An 18,881-nucleotide genomic window follows, 5' to 3' on the forward strand; every position below is an offset into this window, starting at 1 on the left:
CTTCTGGTTTAATTGTTAATATTGCTGTCTACCCAGACTGGGAATTGTATTGCTCCTATTGCTTGTAATTTACTAGCTATTTCAGATCAGTTGAAATTCAGTGGATCAATGAATGCCAAGTTTCAAAATATGGGTCCTAATTTAATATACTGTGTCATGTTTCATCCCTCTCATAGCAAATGTCCATTGAAATCTCAAATTGCAAATGACTTTGTGGGCATTTCACCAGATTGAGATTTTCTACTGAGCCCATGAAAAATCTCCAGTGGAAACACACTCTTTACACAAGTTAATAGTTAAAACTATTCAGCGGCGGGATAGCTCATCAGGCTACTGTAATTGTGTGTAGCACACTGAAATCAGTATACTAACATCTAGCTTACAATTCGGCCCTGGGTGATTTGCCTCGTGTCTTTAAAATGAACGAGTTTTTCATCGTGTTTGTCATAAATGACGGTCCAACATTTCAACCTCTTCCAAGGTATACTGTAAGTTTGTTGATATACTGGTAATTTCTACAAATGGTCAGAAGTGGGCGTCATACAAATAATATATCAAGCTCCAAATAGAAAAAACTAGTGAATTCCAAGTATTCTTAATAATAAAAAGGAACAGCAGGCATAGGTGTAAACATAGGTGTGTGTTGGGGGGCTGGGCTGGGGGGTGCTGGGGGCTGCAGCCGGCAGGCTCTGTATGTGGGGAGCTGGCTGGGGGACCGCTGCCCGCAGAGCAGGGGGTGGACAGGCTGCCCATGGGGGGCCGTGCTGAATCAAGGTTCCCCCCCAACCCAGGAGCTCTCCAAGGAGGAAAAGCTGCAGTTGCGGAAGGAGAAGAAGCAGCAGAAGAAGAAGCGGAGAGATGAGAAGGGGCAGCCAGCTGAGTTCTCCACCCCTGGGCACCCGCAGGCCCAGCTGCCAGGTACAGCTGAGGGGCTGCCCCTTATCAACGTGTGCCCCTGTCACCGACCCCCAGGGCTAGGCTAGGCCCCAGCCTGGGAACAGTCCCTGGGAGGGGCCCGCGGTGATCCAGACCCCCCAGGGTCTCACTCTTTCCCCAGGGTGAGCCACGCGGCCTCCCCACCTCCTGACTCTGGGCCCCTGGGGCTGCAGCCCCCCCACCCCCACACCCCAGGAGCTCCAGGCAGCGCGTCTGGGACAGACCCTGGGGGAGACATGTACAATCTGGGGGAGCAGCACCCCCCCCCCCAGCGTCTGCGGGGACACCCAGCCAGCGCGGGCAGACAGGGGTGTATCCACAGCCTGGCACACGGCCCAGGCAGCCCTTGGGGAGCCCAGAGAAGTGACGTTTACAACCCAGCTGCAGTGACCCCCGTGGTTCAAGCTCTGTCTGTCTCCATCTCACTCCTTGGTCCAAATCCCTGGTCCAAGGCCCCCTCCTCCAGCAGCCAACCCCCACAGCCTGTTCTGAGCCGGGGACTGGTGCTCAGCTGCCCTGCAGAGAGGTGGGACGTCCCTCTCCCTCTGGGGCATTGGCGATTGGATCTGCCACTGTCACCTGCAGAGCTCTGCTGGTAGGAGGCCTGGGCAGCTGGGTGACACCCACCCCCGTCTCCCCCTGCCCTGAGAGCACACAGCCCCTTTCCACTCACTCGGTAATCATGTAGCACCGAGGGGAAACTGAGGCACACGCAGGGCTCATAAAATAGTACAAAAAGTTTCCTCTTTGTCCCAAGCCTTTGCACATTTGCATGTGGCCCCTGGGTTACGAGCCCTTTGTCTGTCCATCCAGGTCCCACCTCTGACCGTCCCCTGCGCACACCCGGCCAGCCATGGCACAGAAGGGCTACCGTCCCTATGCTGCCGGTGGGGACTAGAGGCCCAGTGCCTGGCCAGTCTGTGGTGGAGCAGGGACATGCGCCCTGGTCTCCTGAATCCTCATCGAATGCTCTGATCACTGCGCCTCCCTCTCCCCCCACCATGGGTGTGTGCTCTCTGGAGCCTGGGGGTGTGGGAGGCTCCCACATGCTGACCGGTCTCTCCTCTTGTAGGGGCTGTGCCCCCCATGCTGGCCCCAGTGCCCAGCGAGAGCCTGGCCGGCAGCGAGAAGCTGGCGGGGGGGAAGACCAAGGCGGAGCTGCGAGCAGAGCGCCGGGCCAAGCAGGAGGCCGACCGCTCCCTGAAACAAACCAAGAAAGTGGAGTCGACCCTGGCAACTGTGCTGGCCAAGCCCAGACTGCAGCCCAGCGAGCCCCAGTCGAGTAAGGACAGAACTGCTATGCTATGGCTGCTCCCCTCCTCAGCGCTGTGGGCTTAAAGGGGTCAGGGCAGTGCTCCCTGGGTGGGGCTGGGTGAGTGGGCAGGTAGCCTGGGGCAGCGGCCCCTGGGCAGGGCTGGGTGAGCTGGTGGGGGGTCTAGGGCAGCGCCCCCTGAGTGGGGCTGGGTGAGTGGGCGGGTAGCCTGGGGCAGTGCCCCCTGGGCAGGGCTGGGTGAGCCAATGGGTAACCTGGGGCAACGCCCCCAGGGTAGGGCTGGGTGAGCTGGTGGAAGTCCAGGGCAGCACCCCCGGGTGAGTCTGGGTTAGCCTGTGGCTGACCAGGGGCAGCGCACTGTGGATAGGGCTGGGTGAGCCGGCGGGTGGCCCAGGGCAGTACCCCTGGGTGGGGCTGGGTGAGCCGGCGGGTGGCCCAGGGCAGTACCCCTGGGTGGGGCTGGGTGAGCCGGCGGGTGGCCCAGGGCAGTACCCCTGGGTGGGGCTGGGTGAGCCGGCGGGTGGCCCAGGGCAGTACCCCTGGGTGGGGCTGGGTGAGCCGGCGGGTGGCCCAGGGCAGTACCCCTGGGTGCGGCTGGGTGAGCCGGCGGGTGGCCCAGGGCAGTACCCCTGGGTGACGCTGGGTGAGCCGGTGGGGGTCTGACTTGGCGCCCCCTGGATGTGCCGGTGGGGGTGTGTGTCTGACTCAGCACCCCCTGGATGAGCTGGGGGGGAGGGGGGCTGTCTGACTCAGCGCCCCCTGGGTGGTGCTGCCCCATCTCCCCTGTACCCAGGTCGCTGTGACTGTGCTTTTGCCCTCGTCCCCCACCCCCTTCCTGGGTCCCTAGGCTCTTTATTGCCCCCTGTCCCTCTAGGGTGCCTGGGTCATGGTGGAGTGTGGCTGTGCCCATCCAGGGTGCCTGGGTGGCTCCGTGTTGGAGTCATGCCCTGCTCAGCCTGTTCTCCTTGCTTCTGCCAGCGGTGAAACGGGTGCCGGAGCACGTGCAGGTGGACGACCCAGCAGCACAGAGGAGACTGGCGAAGAAGCTGGAACGGCAGCAGGTACAGGGTGCCCGGGCACTGCCACATGCTGAGGGACTCGCAGGGGGAAGGGCCTGGGGAGAATCCTGTGGTCTCGTCTCCGTGAAGGGGGACGCCCGAGGCATAGTGGGCTAGGTGGCTGTGCCCAGCGGGGGTCAGGGGCAGTTGGGCTGGGCCCAGTGGGGCAGGAGTTAGGGGCACGGGCCTGGGGCTGGCTGGGTGGCAGCAATGGCAGGGTAGGCGGGTGGGGTGGCTGTGGGAACAGACAAGGTGTGTGGATGCAGGTAGATCCTTCTGTCTTAGTGCGTTTTGTTATACCGGGGCTCTGCCCGCCCCCTCCCTGACTGCGTTCGGCTGTGACCCAAACTAAGGGGCTCCCTTCACGCCAAGCGAGGGAAGTCACTTATCTGCTTAGTAGCAATAACCAGCCTGTCCCCACGCTCGTCAGGCTCGTCGCTGGTTCTGTTTGGCGGGGCCGTCATGACCTGTCGTAGCCCCATCCCTGTTCTGTACCCGGATACCAGGGACGGTTCCTAGTAGGCCAAATGGCTGTGTTTGGTACTGCTTCCCAAAGGGTTAATCCTGGGCACCCTAAAACCTGGCCCCCCGTTGTATAAGTTACATTCATGTAGGTTACTAAGCAGCATGTGATATCAATGTGTATATAGATCCTTCACATACAGGTAGGTCCTAATTGCTAGCTCACCTCCTGACGGGCAGGTTGGCTGTGCCAAGCGAGGGGGTGTCAGGACTGTGCCCGGCGGGGTAGGGGTGGGGGGGTGTCCCATGGGCATGCTGTGCCTGCTGTAAAGGGGGCAGGTGGGTGGTACCTGGCAGGCGTGGGGAGTGTGCCATGGGCAGGTGGGCAGTGCCCAGCAGGGGTGAGGCCAGGGGTGCGGGTTTGCCATGGGCAGGCTGTGCCCGCTGGGGAGAGGGCAGGTGGGTGGTGTCTGGTGAAGGAGGGGGTGTGTGCCATGGACAGGCTGTGCCCGCTGGGGAGGGCCTTTGCTGACCTGCACTGAAGCTGCGTGCTCTGAAATTTCAATGCCAGGTTCCTCTGAGGCCAGACTATGGTGCCAAAGTCAACCTCTTCTCCCACTTGCACCAGTACAGCCGGAAGATGCCACTGACTCAGCAGATGAGGTTTGTGCCCCCCAGCCCTGAGGCTGGTGAAGACGTCTGCTGCAGCCTGCACTCTGGGGTGGGCTGTGCCCAGGCAGCCTGGCCTCCGTGTGTCCTTCCTGGATGTGGGGAACCTGACGACCCCCGGCTGGGGCAATGCCCTGTTGCTGTGGGCTGCCCAGCTCTAGGTGTCCACCCCAGGGACAGGTCTTGCTGCCCTGGTGGGGCTGTGGGGCGAAGGGTGAGCCCTGGCCAGCTGGGGGTGGGGTTGGCTGGAACATCCCATTTCCTGCATGTGGGGAAGGTATGGGGCATGGGGGCGTACTGGCTGTGTGAGTGTGGGGGGGTATGGAATGAAGGGGGCACCCAGTGTGTGTTGGATGGGTATGGGGTGAGGGGGGCACACTATGACTGTATACAGGGGTGTCTGGGGCACGGGGTAACCTGGGTGGTTAGTGGAGTATGTGACAAATAGGGAGCCCTGGCCTGGGACAAGTGTGGGGCAAAGGGTGATGCCCCAGGTGTCTGCGTGGTGGGGTGATGAGGATGCCCTGGGTGTGTGTGTCTGACAGGGATGCCATGTGTTGGTGTGTAAGTTACAGGGTGACGGGGATGTCCTGGGTGTGCGTGGATGTGTGTGTGACAGGGATGTTCTGGGTATGCATGGGGGTTATGGGGTGATGGGGGTGCCCTAGGGGGTGTGCGGGTTACAGGGATACCCTGGATGTGTGTGTGGGGTGGCCTGGTTCATGAAAGGCACATGTGCCTCTCACTGGCAGGTGGAAGCTCTTGGGGGGAGAGGGTGGGTGACCCAGCACTGGAGGCTGTAGGGTCCTTCCCCTTCTGCGCTGGTGGAGCCTCCCAGCTCCAAGGCCTCTCATCTGTGCCCTGCGTGCGTCCCTAGCATCCCCTCCACGGCGATCCATCCGGCTGTGGTGCAGCTCGGCCTGCAGTATTCCCAGGGGCTGCTGAACGGCTCCAACGCGCGCTGCCTCGCCCTGCTGCAAGTCTTCAGACAGGTACCACTGACTGCCCCGCTGCGCCAGTGCTGGGCCCCCCTGTGGGGCACAGGCTGAGACGCTGTGTCCTGCCCTGGCTCGGGGCCTGGGTCTGGGTCCGGGTCCCTTGGGCTGCGCTGGGCCCCCACTGCAGGGCGCAGGCTGAGACACTGTGTCCTGCCCCAGTTTGGGGCCTAGGCCCAAGTCCCTCGCTCCCTTGGGCTGCACTGGGCCCCCACCACGGGGCGCAGGCTGAGACACCATGTCCTGCTCCGGCTCGGGGTCTGGGCCTGGGTCCGGGTCCCTTGGGCTGTGTCAGCGCTGCCCCCACCCCCTCCGCGGGACGCAGGCTGAGACACTGTGTCCTGCCCTGGCTCGGGGCCTGGGCCCAGGTCCCTCACTCCCTCGGGCTGGGCCAGTCTGTCGTGTGCCAGCTCCCTGGGCCGGTGAGGCCAGGCCCTGCGTGGTGCCGCAGCCCAGCCTGGGAGCAGAACAGGTCGGGCTGCTGGTACTGTGGAGCCTGAGGAACTGCCCCGCCCCCCAGCTCTGCTGGTGCCCTCTGCCCCACCCACCAGCTCTGCCGGTGCCCCCTGCCCCGCTCCCCAGCGCTGCTGGTGCCCCCTGCTCCACCCTCCTGCTCTGCTGGTGCTCCCCAGCGCTGCCGGTGCCTCCTGCCCCGACCCCCAGAGCTGCCAGTGCCTCAGCCCCAAACACCCCAACCCTGCACTGCCCCGCCCTGCCCTCCAGCTGTCTGGAAGCCTCGCTCTCCCGCTCTGCCAGTGCCCCTCGGCAGCGACCGGTGAGGCGGGCTGTGCTAACTGAGCAGAGGCAAACCAAGACAAAAGGGATCATTTGCCTTTTTAAAAGTTTAGAAGGGAAAACCCCACCACTGTACCCAGCACAGAAATAACCTAGACCCTCAATGAGCACTTACTGCTTGTGCCGATGAGTGACGGGTTCCTCACACACTGGCCTCGCACACGCTGCTCTTCCTCGCTCTGTCCGAGAACATGGAGCTGGGTCAGCAGCAGACTGGGTCACTCCGGAGAATGATCTTTTCGTCCCCTTGGCTGGAAGCCCAGCTCCACGCTCGCTGTCCTGCTCTTCGCCTCTGTTCGGCTTGGCATGCTCCTTAGAGTCGCTGTCCTGCCGCTGTATCTCTTCCCATGGCGGGTATCCACAAGCTGGCTTTCTGCACCTCGTAGGCCCTCGCCTGCCCATTGGGTGCAGCGAGCTGCGTTCCTTCAGTACCTGTCACGCTCAGGCCATACACTGCAGGCCATGGGTGGGTGGGCTTCTCATTTGCTGGTTTCAGGATCTGCTTTGTGATCAGTTCCCTTTTCACCAAGCATCTTTCCCTGATCCTCTCTCCAGCACGTCGGTAGCTGTTATTCCCTCACCTTTCCGTCTCTGGTAGTGCCTATTCACATCCCCAGCTCTGCTTTTCTCTCCTCCTCGGGCCCTAAAACCTTCCCTGCTTTCCTCCGTTGCCCTTCCCGGTGCCTCCCTCTGGCCTTCCTTTATTTGATCACCTTGCCTCCCAGCCCAGCTCAGTTCACTGCTAGCTCAGCGCCTCCCTCCTCCTCACAGCCTTTTCCAGCTTGCTCTGCCCCACCACAGCTCACCCTGCCACCTCCACATGACAGCACTCTGTGCTAGCACTGGGGTTGGGTATGACACCTCCCCCCCACCCCAGCCCGTGTCCCCCCGCCCATGCCTGCTTCTGGGAGATGTTCCCAGTGAACGTGCCTGGCTGGATACCTGCTGCTCTCTCTAGATGAGCCCTGGCTGCCTGCCCCTCCACTCCTCTGCCAGGCCAGGATACCCTGTCCTGGTGCCTGGGTGTCATGGTCTCTCGTGCGGCTTATTCCAGGTGATCCGGGATTACTCAACGCCACCCAGTGAGGAGCTCTCGCGAGACCTGGTGGCCAGGCTGAAGCCCTACATCAGGTGAGCCGAGAGAGACGGGACGGGAGGATCTTCCAAGGGAGGGGCTCTTGGGGCTGCAGTTCATATGGGTTCTCCCCTGGACCCCCAAGTCCAGGCTGGTCATCTCCGCTGGCGCTGCTGTTCCTATCCCCCGCTCCCCCCCAGGCCCAGGCTGGGGGTTACTGGGGAGGGGCTTCTCTGCAGATGCTGAAAAGCTGCTGATCCCCATTAATGAGCCCAGGCGCTCCCCCGCTCTGGGGGTGCTCCCTGTCCCCCAGGGCTGGCTCCAGTCCGTGCCCCTCAACATTTGTCTCCTCTCTGCAGTTTCCTGAACCAGTGCCGGCCCCTCTCCGCCAGCATGGGCAATGCCATTAAGTACCTCAAGAAGGAGATCTCAGGCCTGTCCAGCACCCTGAGAGAGGAGGAGGTGAGCAGGTGCCTGAGCACAGGACATGGGCTTTACGCCGTTCCAGCAGCAGGAAGCCTGCAGTGGGGTCTGGGGGTTCACCAGGGCTACAGGAGGGGCTACGGCAGCGGGTGGGAGGCAGCGGGGAAGGGTTCCGGCAGCAAGTGGAAGGCAGCGGGGAAAGGCTCAAGAGGCTGTAAAGATGCTAGGACACAGCATCTTGTCACCTTCCATTACGGCTGAAGGCAAATGGGGGCCTTGAGGTGCTGAACTAGATCTTGTTAATGTATTTATTGAGGAGGGAACGGGGGGGCAGTGAAGGGGCAGAATGTGCAGGTGACACTGAGTTATGTAGGGTCGTGAGGAACTTCAGGGTACATCTGCACTGCACCCTGTTTTCGGTGCGTCGAATACATCCACAGCTGCCACCCCCAAGCACTGGCATGAACAGCACTGCAGCCGGGGAGGCTCTGCTTGGGGGAGTACAGACACTCCTGGCCTCTGGTGGTCACACCAGGGCACGTACCCTGTGTGGCTCTGCTCGCCCACGTAGCACCCCCATCCACACTGATGTTCTTAGCATCGTAGTGCCCCATCGCTGGATTCTGACCCTGCTGCAGGGAGAGGCTCTGGCAGCGGGTGGGAGGCAGCGGGCAGAGGCTCCGGCAGTGGGAAAGCAGCAGGGAAAGGCTCCGGCAGCAGGGAGAGGCTCCGGCAGCAGGTGGGAGGCAGCGGGGAAAGGTCCAGCAGTGGGAAAGCAGCGGGGAGAGGCTCTGGCAGCGGGTGGGAGGTAGTGGGGAAAGACTCCGGCAGCGGGTGAGAGGCAGCGGGGAACGGCTCAGGCAGCAGGTGGGAGGCAGCGGGGAACGGCTCCGGCAGCGGGGAAAGGCTCTGGCGGTGGGAAAGCAGCAGGGAGAGGCTCCGGCAGCAGGTAGGAGGCAGCGGGGAAAGGCTCTGGCGGTGGGAAAGCAGCAGAGAGAGGGTCCGGCAGCTCCCTCTTGCAGGAATCTTTCCCTGCAGTGGGGAATGTTTCCCGCAGCTCCCAGCTGCTGAGCCTTTCCCCGCTGCCTCCCACCTGCCAGGGCCTTTTACTGGTCTGTGCAGCTACACATCACAGTATGGACGCAGCGGCGTGTACCTACACGTACCCTACATGCTGCCACAGCAGCGGTGCCGTGTCGGCGCAGCCTCAGAGAAGGCAGGAGAACAGGATTGTCTGCATTGATTTCCATGTGCTCATAACACCTGCAGCTCTGCATTATGGCAGTGACTATATTCAAATCTCATGCTTTGGGCCTTCAGCCACTCACCTGCAGGGGGCCAGGAAGGAATTCCCCCCCAGTGCACAAGTGGGAGGATGGATTCTGGTTTTTTCGCCTTCCTCTGAAGCTTTGGAGATGGAATACTACGCGGGGTGGCCCATCGCTCTGGAGTGGTGCAGAGGATCCTTTCTACATGCCCAGCTGCTGGTCTTGGTCACAGGCTCAGGGTCAAACTGATGGACAGATTTGGGGTTGGGAAGGAATTTTCCCGAGGTCAGATTGGCAGGGGCCTTGAGGATTTTTCATCTCCCTCTATAGTGTGGGGCTTGTGGCGCCTGCTGGGATCACCTGGGCACATCTCACCTGATCAATTCTCTGCCATTGCGGGGGCCACAATCCTGGGGGCACCTTGGTCTCTCCAGTTCTCTGCCTGTGGCCACAACTGTTCAGTCTCCTGAGGGGTGCAGTGCTGGAGTTTTAACTAAAACCTTTGGGGTTTGTGTAGGGCGGGAGAAGTGGGGTTCTGGGTGGGTAAGGATGCACTTGCGGTGTCTGATAACAATTGACACACCTGGAATTGGGTGTGGAGCACTGGAGTGGAGGAAGGTTGCCTCTTCCACAATGAGGATCACTTTGTGGTGCCGGGGATTGTGAGTTTGTAGTGTGAGAGTTCTTTGACAAGGGCTGTCTTGTACCCAGTGCTGCTCAGCGTTAACCTGTTCTATGTGGTGAAAGACCCCAAGGTGTAGTCAGGACCTCCAGAGAGCTGGGCCTTCACATGGCACATATTGACATCAAAGTAGCTTTTGATCGGTTGCAAAGTCAGCAGCTCTGCCTCAGTTCTCTTGTGCCACTGTTGTGTTCATTTAGATGGAGCAAATGGGCCAAAGGTGGTAACAAAACCCAGCCACCATCCAACATTAAACTGTTAAACAAGAGACAGGGTGGGGGTTGGTCTCCAGAGACCTCAGCCTGCCTAGCACCAGGGCAAACACCCCATTAAACAGCCTGTTCACCTGCTATTACAGCTACAGAAAAGGACGACAAGCAGTTAAAGCATTTGAAATGCAAAGCATTAAATAAGACTTTCCTTCCAGCCGCATCCCGTGTTCTCTTGCCCTGTAGCTGGAGAGGGTTTTAGAAGGAAAATCCTCCAGCCATTTGACCATCTCCTAGACAGTATCAGCTGTTGTTATGGGCAGAAGCGAGTTGAGATGAGCTGGAGCTGCTGCTGCTGTTAAAGTCAATCCCGCATCATCCCAGGTGTTGTCTGGGATTCAGCTGTGGCTGGTGGAGATGGCGATGTTGTCTGGATCTCTCTCTCTGGCCTGCTCTGGTCAGGACGACCAAAGCCCAGGGTCCCTGGAAAGGGTGGAGGCAGCAGCCATGATGGTGAAGCTCACTTGAGTAGCAAAGACATGCATCTGACGAAGTGGGTATTCACCCGCGAAAGCTCATGCTCCAAAACGTCTGTTAGTCTATAAGGTGCAACAGGATTCTTTGCTGCTTTTAGAGATCCAGACTAACACCGTTACCCCTCTGATACTCACTTGAGTAGTCACTGTCTGTTCTTCCTCTCCATCCTTCTGTCCGTCTTCTCCCCACCCCCAAAGTCTCTTTAAGGACCCACATGGGGAGCAGTGGGGGAATAGCCCATCCCCTCATTATTTTGTCCACCAATTAGGTCTGATATCTGAATATATTAACTTCTGGCTCCAAATCATCTGTTTCTAACAATTAGAATTTCAACACTCCTTGGATTGTATCAGTAAGGCCTTCTGCTGTAGGCTAATCCAGTCTCTCTCTGGTTCTCTTGCACCTGTTTATAACACTCTTTATTGAAAATGACTTGACCTACTTTCCACTGTACATTTCTAAGCAGGCAAAAGTTACAGCCCACCCATGGCAGCAATACCCATGGAGCCTGGCGAGTGCCTGCCCGCTGACTTTCTCCTACCTTCAGACTCATCATCTACATCCAGTTTGGTGACAAAATGCTTCTTCATCCCCCTCTTAGCTTCAATTAATTCTTTCCTGTGGACATTTCGCGCTTTCCGTCCCCCAGTGCCGCGGGTCGCGGCGCATTGCACTGACTCTGTGTTAGACTCTAAACCTGCAGGGCATAAGCCAAGCCCCCTGCCGACAGGCATGGCCGATGCCCTTTCTGTCTGGGGAAGATCCACATCCCCATTAGACGCACAGGGGGTAAGGACTCGCATGTCGAGAGAGGCGTGGCTGAAATGCGTGTCACTCAGACCTGGAGGAGACATCCACCTCCCTCCGAGGAGCCCACAGGGTCATCCTCAGCGAGTGCCCTGTGAGCAGACCCATCCCTGGGCTCGAGAAGCAGGAGGAAGGCAGGCAAGACAACTGTAGCAAAACTGGCACAGGTCACATCAACACTGTTTGCCTGGTACTATCAGCACCAAGGCTGGCTACTGCTTTGGCACCGGTACCGGCAGAGCCTGCACCAGCTGCTCCAGCAGAGACCCCATCATCACTGCAGCAGGCATGAGTGTAGGGCCAAGCAGAGACAGACATGACTCCAAGCATAGAGATGTCACCCGATTGGGAGGAAAGGGCAGGGTGCCATTGTGCTGTGCCAAGGGAGCAGTGCTAAGTCACTGACAGAGGCACCATGGAACGCCCTCACTGCTGGGCAGCCATGGGCACAGAGCTGGAGCAGAGACTTCCCCTGTGGCACTGGCCAAGGAATACACTTTGTCACCGTCACCAAACTGCCTTCTTCCCAGCACCAAGAGGAGACTCCTCCCCGCTTCTGGCTGACAGCGGCCCTAGAGGCGGTACCAGGGACACCTCTCATAGGGGGCCAGAGTGGTGTTGAGCGCACCTATATACCATGCTACACTGGCTCTTTTTCCTTCCCTCATTCTTAGCAGGCCCAAATATACCTGTTGTGCCCGGCCCTGGTCCCACCCCTTACAACTTATGATCATGGTCTGTCTTGGAGGGTCTTGAGTCTGGGGGCTTCGGTACCCCCCCCATGGGAGGGGTAGGGAGTGAGGTTGTGTTTTGGGCAGGATCACCATTTCTTTGGCTTTTAGTGTTTCTTACTCCTCCCCCCCAGCCCCCCAAACCAGTTGCTTGACCTTGGCTTGGGAGAAGAGTCAGGTAGCCTTCAAGTGTATGCTCGTCTATAAAACTCCCCCCATACCCAGCAACACTTGAACTCTCTTCCTTATCTTCTCACATTGTGCGGTAAACCTCATCTATAGTGGGCAGATGCAACACACAGTGGCTTTGTTCACACACGTTAGTTAGAATATAGAAGTATCAAAAATCAAACCCAAAATTCGATCTCAGGGCCTAGATACTAACAGTAATGTCTCACCCTCCTGGGCGCAGCGTTCACGGGAGGCAGTGTCGACTCCAGCCAGGAAAAGCATGCATGCCCGAGGGTGGGCTCCAGCACTACGGAGGCCAGGACAGCCATGGCTTGCAGCGCTAGCTCGCGTGTTAGCATGCATGCACAGGGAGTCTCTTGCCTGACGTCAGCTGCGGTCCCTCTGACTCTGGCTCAGGTCGGTCTCGCCTGCACCGAGCCTTCAGACAGGCAGGGATGTGTCTGCCCCAGCTCGTCACTGCAGAGCTGCAGGTGTTTGGCCCCACACACCCTTGGAAAGGTTTGCCCTTCCCAGTCCCCTTGCAGATGAAGACACTGATCATGGATGCGTCAGGCTGGGGGCTCACTTGGATCACTTACAGATTCAGGGGACTTGGTCCCTGGCCGGCATGGAGGGAATCTCCTGGAGCTCAGGGTGGTGTGACATTCCTACCTGTCTGCTGGAATTCAGCCCTGCAGAGCTTCCTGCATGACACACAGCAGCGAAAAGGAGACGCCTGCTCCTCACACGTCTGGAGGCCGTCAGAGTCTGGACTCAATGCCGTCAGCCCTTGCATCCCCCGCGGCAGCCAGCACGAACTGAGAGGGCTTCATGAGCAGTCAGCAGCCACGAACAGTCCCCACACAGATCCATACTCTGCCTTGGGAGTTCCCCTAAGAGGCCCCTTTGCCACCACAGATGATGCTGAAGGTCAGAACCTTGGCTCCCAAGAAGGACTGAGCCCAGGATTGTCCCCAGAGCTCGTCCTCCTGCAGTGGTATGCATCCCATTCCACCTGCTCCCGAGTCCCACAGTGATCTCCCACAGTCTGTCTCATTGCCGCATTGGCCAAGGCAGCTGTGGCTCACAGCCCTGTGACAAGTGTGTCTGTCCAGCCGCTGATCTGGCTCCTGGAGCTGATCTTGCAGCACCGTGGCCAGCTGCTCCATCCAGACCTGGGGTCGCTGCACCTGATGGCATGGCTGTGGGCTGACTCAGTGCCACGGGCAGACACTGCTCCTTTGGGGCCTAGGAAATCCTAACTGAATGCAGGAAAATATCTGCCAGACTGATCGACTCCTCTAGGTGGAAGGTGGTCTCAATATGGCAGCCCAGCCCTGTTTGGTCTGAGCCCCAGCTTTAGAACCAAAGATCCTGGACTCCCTGTTAAATTGGAAGCAGGCTGGCCTTCACTTCACTCTGTTAACGTGCCCCTCACAGCATTTCAGCTCGCCCCCCTGTGTGATCATGCCTGCTCTTTTCACACACCCGTCTCCCTAGTGTTGAGATTTCCAAGGGACTCCTGCATTGATCAGAGAACCTGCCTTTGCCTGGGACCTCCTGAGAGTCGTGGAGCCTTGGTTTGAACCGCTCTCAGGATGGTCCTTGCACCACCTCACTCTGAAGTCGGTCTTGCTAGTGGCTGTGACTTCAGGGACGTATTGCCGAGCCTCCCTATGGGACAAGGTGGGGCTGAGACCTCAGCTGACGTTCACTGCTGAGCTGGTCTCAGATTTCCATCTGAATAGGCCAGTTCACTACCAGACTTCCTCCCCCAGCCGCACTTGGTGCCAGGAGAAAAGAAACGACACTTGTGATGCATCCAGGGCTTTGCTTTGTTGTACTGACCAGACCAAACCATTCCGACCCCCCCACCCCCTTCTGTTTATTGCCAAAGCCCTGGACCAAGCCATCTTTTTACAGAGAATATCAAAGTGGATCACACGCTGTACCTGGTGGCGTTACCAGCTGGCTGGTGCACCTCCCCGCTGGCTCACTCCCGTCTGCTTCAGACACATGCCAGTATCAGAGATCTGCAAGTAACCCGCTGACCTTGTCAAACCCTAGGCCTGCAATTCAGCAGCTAGGTCTGAGCCAGGTACTCCAGTCATGGCCAGCTGGAGCTCCTCATTTCCCTGCTCTGAGGGACACTTCTCCCTGCTGACCTGTACTCGGAGAGAGTTAGTACTGGGCTGGAGCTGTGGTGCTTCGAGATGGTGCAGTCCGTGTGGCTCCCATGACCCACCCTCTGTCCCTGTTTTCAGAGCCCTCAGCTACCAGGGGCTTTGACCTGCGAGGGACTGTCACAGCTGCCCCACCCCCTCTCCCCTTGCACAGGAGCATCAGGAGGCCTGGGGTGCATGGGTGGCCCTGAGGCACCTGGCTATTAAAACGTCCCATCCCATGTGCACAAGGTGCCTGGCCATGTCCAGGGGGACCTGCACTTCCTACACACAGCATCTCGCAGAACCACCGCTCCAGCAGTGGCGTAACTGCCTGCTAGGTTTTCTGCCCCGGCGCTAAAGGGGATGAGACACATTGCTGGCAGGGCTGACTCCAGGCCCCAGCGCGCCAAGTGCGTGCTTGGGGCGGCATGCCGCGGGGGGCGCTCTGCTGGTTGTCGGGAGGGCGGTAGGCGGCTCCAGTGGACTGGAGGTCCGCCTGCGGGAGGTCCACAGGAGCCGCGGGACCAGCGAACCCTTGCAGGGATGCCTGCAGGAGGTCCACCGGAGCTGCAGGACCGGTGAGTGGCAGAGCGCCCCCCGTGGCGTGCCGCCGTGCTTGGGGCAGTGAAATGGATAGAGCCGGCCCTGGTTGCTGGTGGATTTCCTGCTGTTGGCTGATCACGGGTGAATACAGAGACTTGGGACTCAAGTTTAGGAGTATCCTGCCTCTGTCCCCCTCTGCCCACATCCACCCCTCAACCTGGCTCCTGTCCCCCTCTCCTCCTGTCTGCCCCCCTCCTGCTTCTTCTCCACCCTGTCTCCCATTTCACACAGCTCTGTGTTTGAATCAACTACTTCCTCTTTCTCCTGCTGCAGGGAGCTGGGCAGGGGACTGGCCCCAGTGCAGTGCTACTGGGGTGCTGCAGGGAGCATTCTGCCCCTGCAGTTAGGGCTGGCCCCGGTGCCCCAGCACGGTTGTGGAGGGCTCTGTCCCCCTCAGCTGAGGTGCGATGGCAAAGGCCTGACCTACCATATTAAAGATTCTTGCAACTTGCTGTCTATCGGAGTTGGGGTGTTAGCTCCTGTGGCCTGGCCAAATTCCAGCCTAGGTAATTTATGTTTGGGTGAGCTAACCCCCTGCAGTTGTTTCGTAGAGGATCCTCCTTCACCTGCTGATCTCATCTATTTTGCAGCATTTCTGTGTGGCTCTTACAAGTGCCCAGTTCCACCCCAGAGGGGACTGCACCTCCATATGGGTGGGGTGATGGGAGTGCTTTGGAGGCCTTGTATCTGGAAGAAGGTACAGGAATGGCAGTTGCTCTGCCAGCCTATTCCCTGCAGGAGAGAGGGTTTCCCCTGGGTTTCCTCTCCAGTCCTGTGGGGTGATGGGTCCTTTGGACTCACGGTAAGGCCTGTGCCATGCAGTCCATCCTGCCTCCTGCTCACGAGGATAGGGATGGGGGGATGGGAGCTGCCCTGGCTGAATTGTGCAGCACAGACCTGTTCCCTTCCCTTCCTCCCCCAGTGCGGAGGGGCTCTCCCAAACCATGTGCTGGGGGCCTATGGCAGCTAGGCCCAGTCAGGGTGCCCTGGGTAGGCGGGATGAGAGTGCACACTCCTACCAGGAGTGTGGAGCATGGCCAGCTGTGGGGTGAGCCAGAGGGAAGGATGTCAGGGCTCTCAGGCCCCAGAGTGACTGGCACTGCTTCTCCCCAGGCGAAGGGGAAACTGCAGGGCAGCATCGATGGATATGTGAGGGAGAAGATCCAGCTGGCAGCTGAAGCTATCTCCAAATATGCCTTTGAGAAGATCAGTGATGGTGATGTCATCCTGGTGTATGGATGGTATGGAGGAGGGGGCTTCCCTGTGTGGATGATCTGACCCAGGGTGGAGGAGCCTTCCTTATGTTTGCTGTGGGCAAACTGGACAGTCCCAACCAAAAATACAGATACTTCAAAAGGCTAATTTTCCATGAGCAAAGTTGACTGGAAGGAAAATTTAGACAGAAAAATGTGAATGGAAATCAGGTGTTGTTTAAGAGAAATTCATGAGATGGTTAAAAATCCATGATTCCACAATCACAGAAGAGGACAGCTATGCCTAAAAGCCCATCCTGGGTCAGTGGGGAAGTGAAGGCAGCAGTAAGAAATAAAAAAGCAATATATAACAAATGGGAAATAGATAGCAATTGATATAAACTAGAATCTAAGTGGTGTAGAAAATTGATAAGGGAGGCTAAAGACCTCAAGGAAAAATGCATGGCTGTCAGGGCTAGGGACAAGGAGTTCAAATATATCAGGAACAAAAGAAATTCTAGCAATGGTGTAGGCCCATTACTAGACAGATTTTGGTAATATTGTTGATGTGGAAAAGGCAGAACTGTTCAATAAATATTTCTGTTCAGTATTTGGAATGAAGCAGGATGAGCTTTAAAGAGTTTGATCTGTTCAGTAAGAAAAGTGAGAGGTGACTTTGTTACAGTGTCATAACAGCACCTTCACGGGGGGAGAACAGTGAGGGCTCTTCAGTCTAGTGCAGAAAGGCAGAACAAGAACCCATGGCTGGAAGCTGGAGCTCAACAAATCCAAACTAGAAAGAAGGCAAAAATTCTCACCAGGAGGGTGATGAACTCTCGGGACAAACTGCCAGGGCAGGGGTGGAGTCTCCCTCTGTCGTTGGCTTCAGATCCAGACTGGCTGCCATTCTGAGTGTGCGTTAGCCTATCCCACGTTATTGGGCTAAATGGATGAGGTTCTCTGCCAATTAGACTAGATGGTCCCTTCCCACGATAAGCTCTATGAATACACTTGTGGTGTCCTGTCAGCTCCTCCTTAGTGAACCGTACACTGTGTGACGCCCATGCCAACGGTCGTGCCTTCCGGGTGATCGTGGTGGACAGTCGGCCGCGGTTGGAGGGCCGGGACACACTACGCAGGCTGGTGTGCAAGGGCATCCGCTGCACCTACGTCATGATCACTGCCATCTCCTACATGCTGCCCGAGGTGAGCAGGCAGTTTTGCTGAGGGCAGAGGGGAAGGGTGTTGCTTGGGTGATGGAGGCTGAGCCTGCCACAGCCGTAGATTGGTGCTAGTTCACACGGTGCTCCCCCTGCAGGTCTCCAAGGTGTTGCTGGGGGCTCACGCGCTGCTGGCCAATGGCTCTGTCATGTCCCGGGTGGGGACATCCCAGATCGCGTTGGTGTCCAAGGCCTACAACGTGCCTGTGTTGGTGTGCTGTGAGACCTACAAGTTCTGTGAGCGGGTGCAGACGGACTCCTTTGTCTCCAATGAGCTGGGTACGTGCCCTGTGTCCTCCCATGCCGTGGGCTCCACTCCCCTCACAGCAGCTGCTGGCCACAGTGCAGCCAGACTGCCCAATGTATGGCATGTCCCAGCGCTGCTCCCTTCTCTGGCCAGTTGGGGGCAGGGAGGCATGGGGGCAGGGAGGGGCTGTGCCAGTGCCAGCGCCAGCGCCAGCCAGCTCCTTTGGCTGGGGGGCTGTCCGAGTGCTAGTCAGCTCCCTTGGCCAGTCAGGGAAGTCGTGGGGCGGGGGCCTGTGTGGGGCAGGGGGAGGGCTGTCCCGGTGCCAGCCAGTTCCGGCCAGTCAGGGAAGTCATAGGGGGCTGTCCCGGTGCCAGGCAGCTCCTCCCGGGGAGGGGATGCAGGTGCACCCTAGTGCCTGACCCTGTAGCATGTCTCTATAGATGACCCCGATGATCTGATCGTGTCCGGGAAGGGAGGAGCCCATCTGCGTGGCTGGAAGGAAAACTCGTCCCTGCGCCTTCTCAATCTGGTCTATGACGTGACCCCTCCCGAGCTAGTGGACCTGGTGATCACAGACTTGGGCATGATCCCATGCACCTCAGTGCCCGTCGTCCTGCGTGTCAAGAATGTGGAACAGTAGTGGGTGGGATGGGGGCTGCATGGACCCTCAATAAACCCTGCTGATCTCATGGCTGCCTGCTGTGACTGCATAATTGAGGGACAGGGCCAGAGCTGCACTGCATGGGCCCCCACCTGCCCCCAGGGGAACCAGCCCTGCCCCACGGGCTCCTATCAGGGTACCCAGTCCCCCCTGCCTCCACCTGCCCTCAGTGGAACCAGCCCCTCCCCCATGGGCTCCCCTCAGAGTATCCTGCCCCCCCCCGCCTGCCCCCAGAGAAATGTGCCCTGCCCCATGGGCTCCTGTCAGAGTACCCAGCCCCCCCTCTGCCCTCCCCCATGGGCTCCTCTCAGGGAACCCAGCCCCTCCCCCGTGGGCTCCTCTCAGAGTACCCAGCCCCCCCTGCCCTCAGGGAACCCAGTCCCTCCCCCACAGGCTCCTATCAGGGGAACCAGCCCCCCCCTCAGGGAACCCGTCCCATCCCCCCCAGGGCAACCAGCCCCACCCCCACAGGCTCCTCTCACGGTACCCAGTGCCCCTGCCTGCGCCCAGGGGAACCAGCCCCGCCCCCACGGGCTCCTTTCAGAGTACTCAGCCCCCCCCCACCAGGGGAACCAGCCCCCGCCCCCACGGGCTCCTCTCAGAGTGCTCAGGCTCTGCCTCCCCCCGCCCTCAGGGAACCCAGCCCCCCCGCCTGCCCCCAGGGGGACCAGCCCCGCCCCCACGGGCTCCTCTCAGAGTAC

General features: G+C 59.0%; 1 protein-coding gene across 1 annotated transcript; it reads left to right on the forward strand.

The window, feature by feature from the left end:
• Positions 1-797: 797 nt before the first annotated feature.
• Positions 798-18,208, forward strand: EIF2B4 (eukaryotic translation initiation factor 2B subunit delta). The gene is made up of 11 exons (XM_075063529.1): positions 798-918; positions 2,009-2,218; positions 3,188-3,270; positions 4,301-4,392; positions 5,276-5,390; positions 7,243-7,319; positions 7,623-7,725; positions 15,973-16,100; positions 17,081-17,258; positions 17,371-17,551; positions 17,960-18,208. The coding sequence occupies exons 2-11, from the start codon at positions 2,023-2,025 to the stop codon at positions 18,157-18,159; spliced, it is 1,353 nt and encodes a 450-aa protein (XP_074919630.1). The 5' UTR covers positions 798-918; positions 2,009-2,022; the 3' UTR covers positions 18,160-18,208.
• Positions 18,209-18,881: the final 673 nt, after the last annotated feature.

This window comes from Chelonoidis abingdonii, chromosome 3, assembly GCF_003597395.2.
Source record: "Chelonoidis abingdonii isolate Lonesome George chromosome 3, CheloAbing_2.0, whole genome shotgun sequence".
In the NCBI taxonomy this organism is placed as follows: Eukaryota; Metazoa; Chordata; order Testudines; family Testudinidae; genus Chelonoidis; species Chelonoidis abingdonii.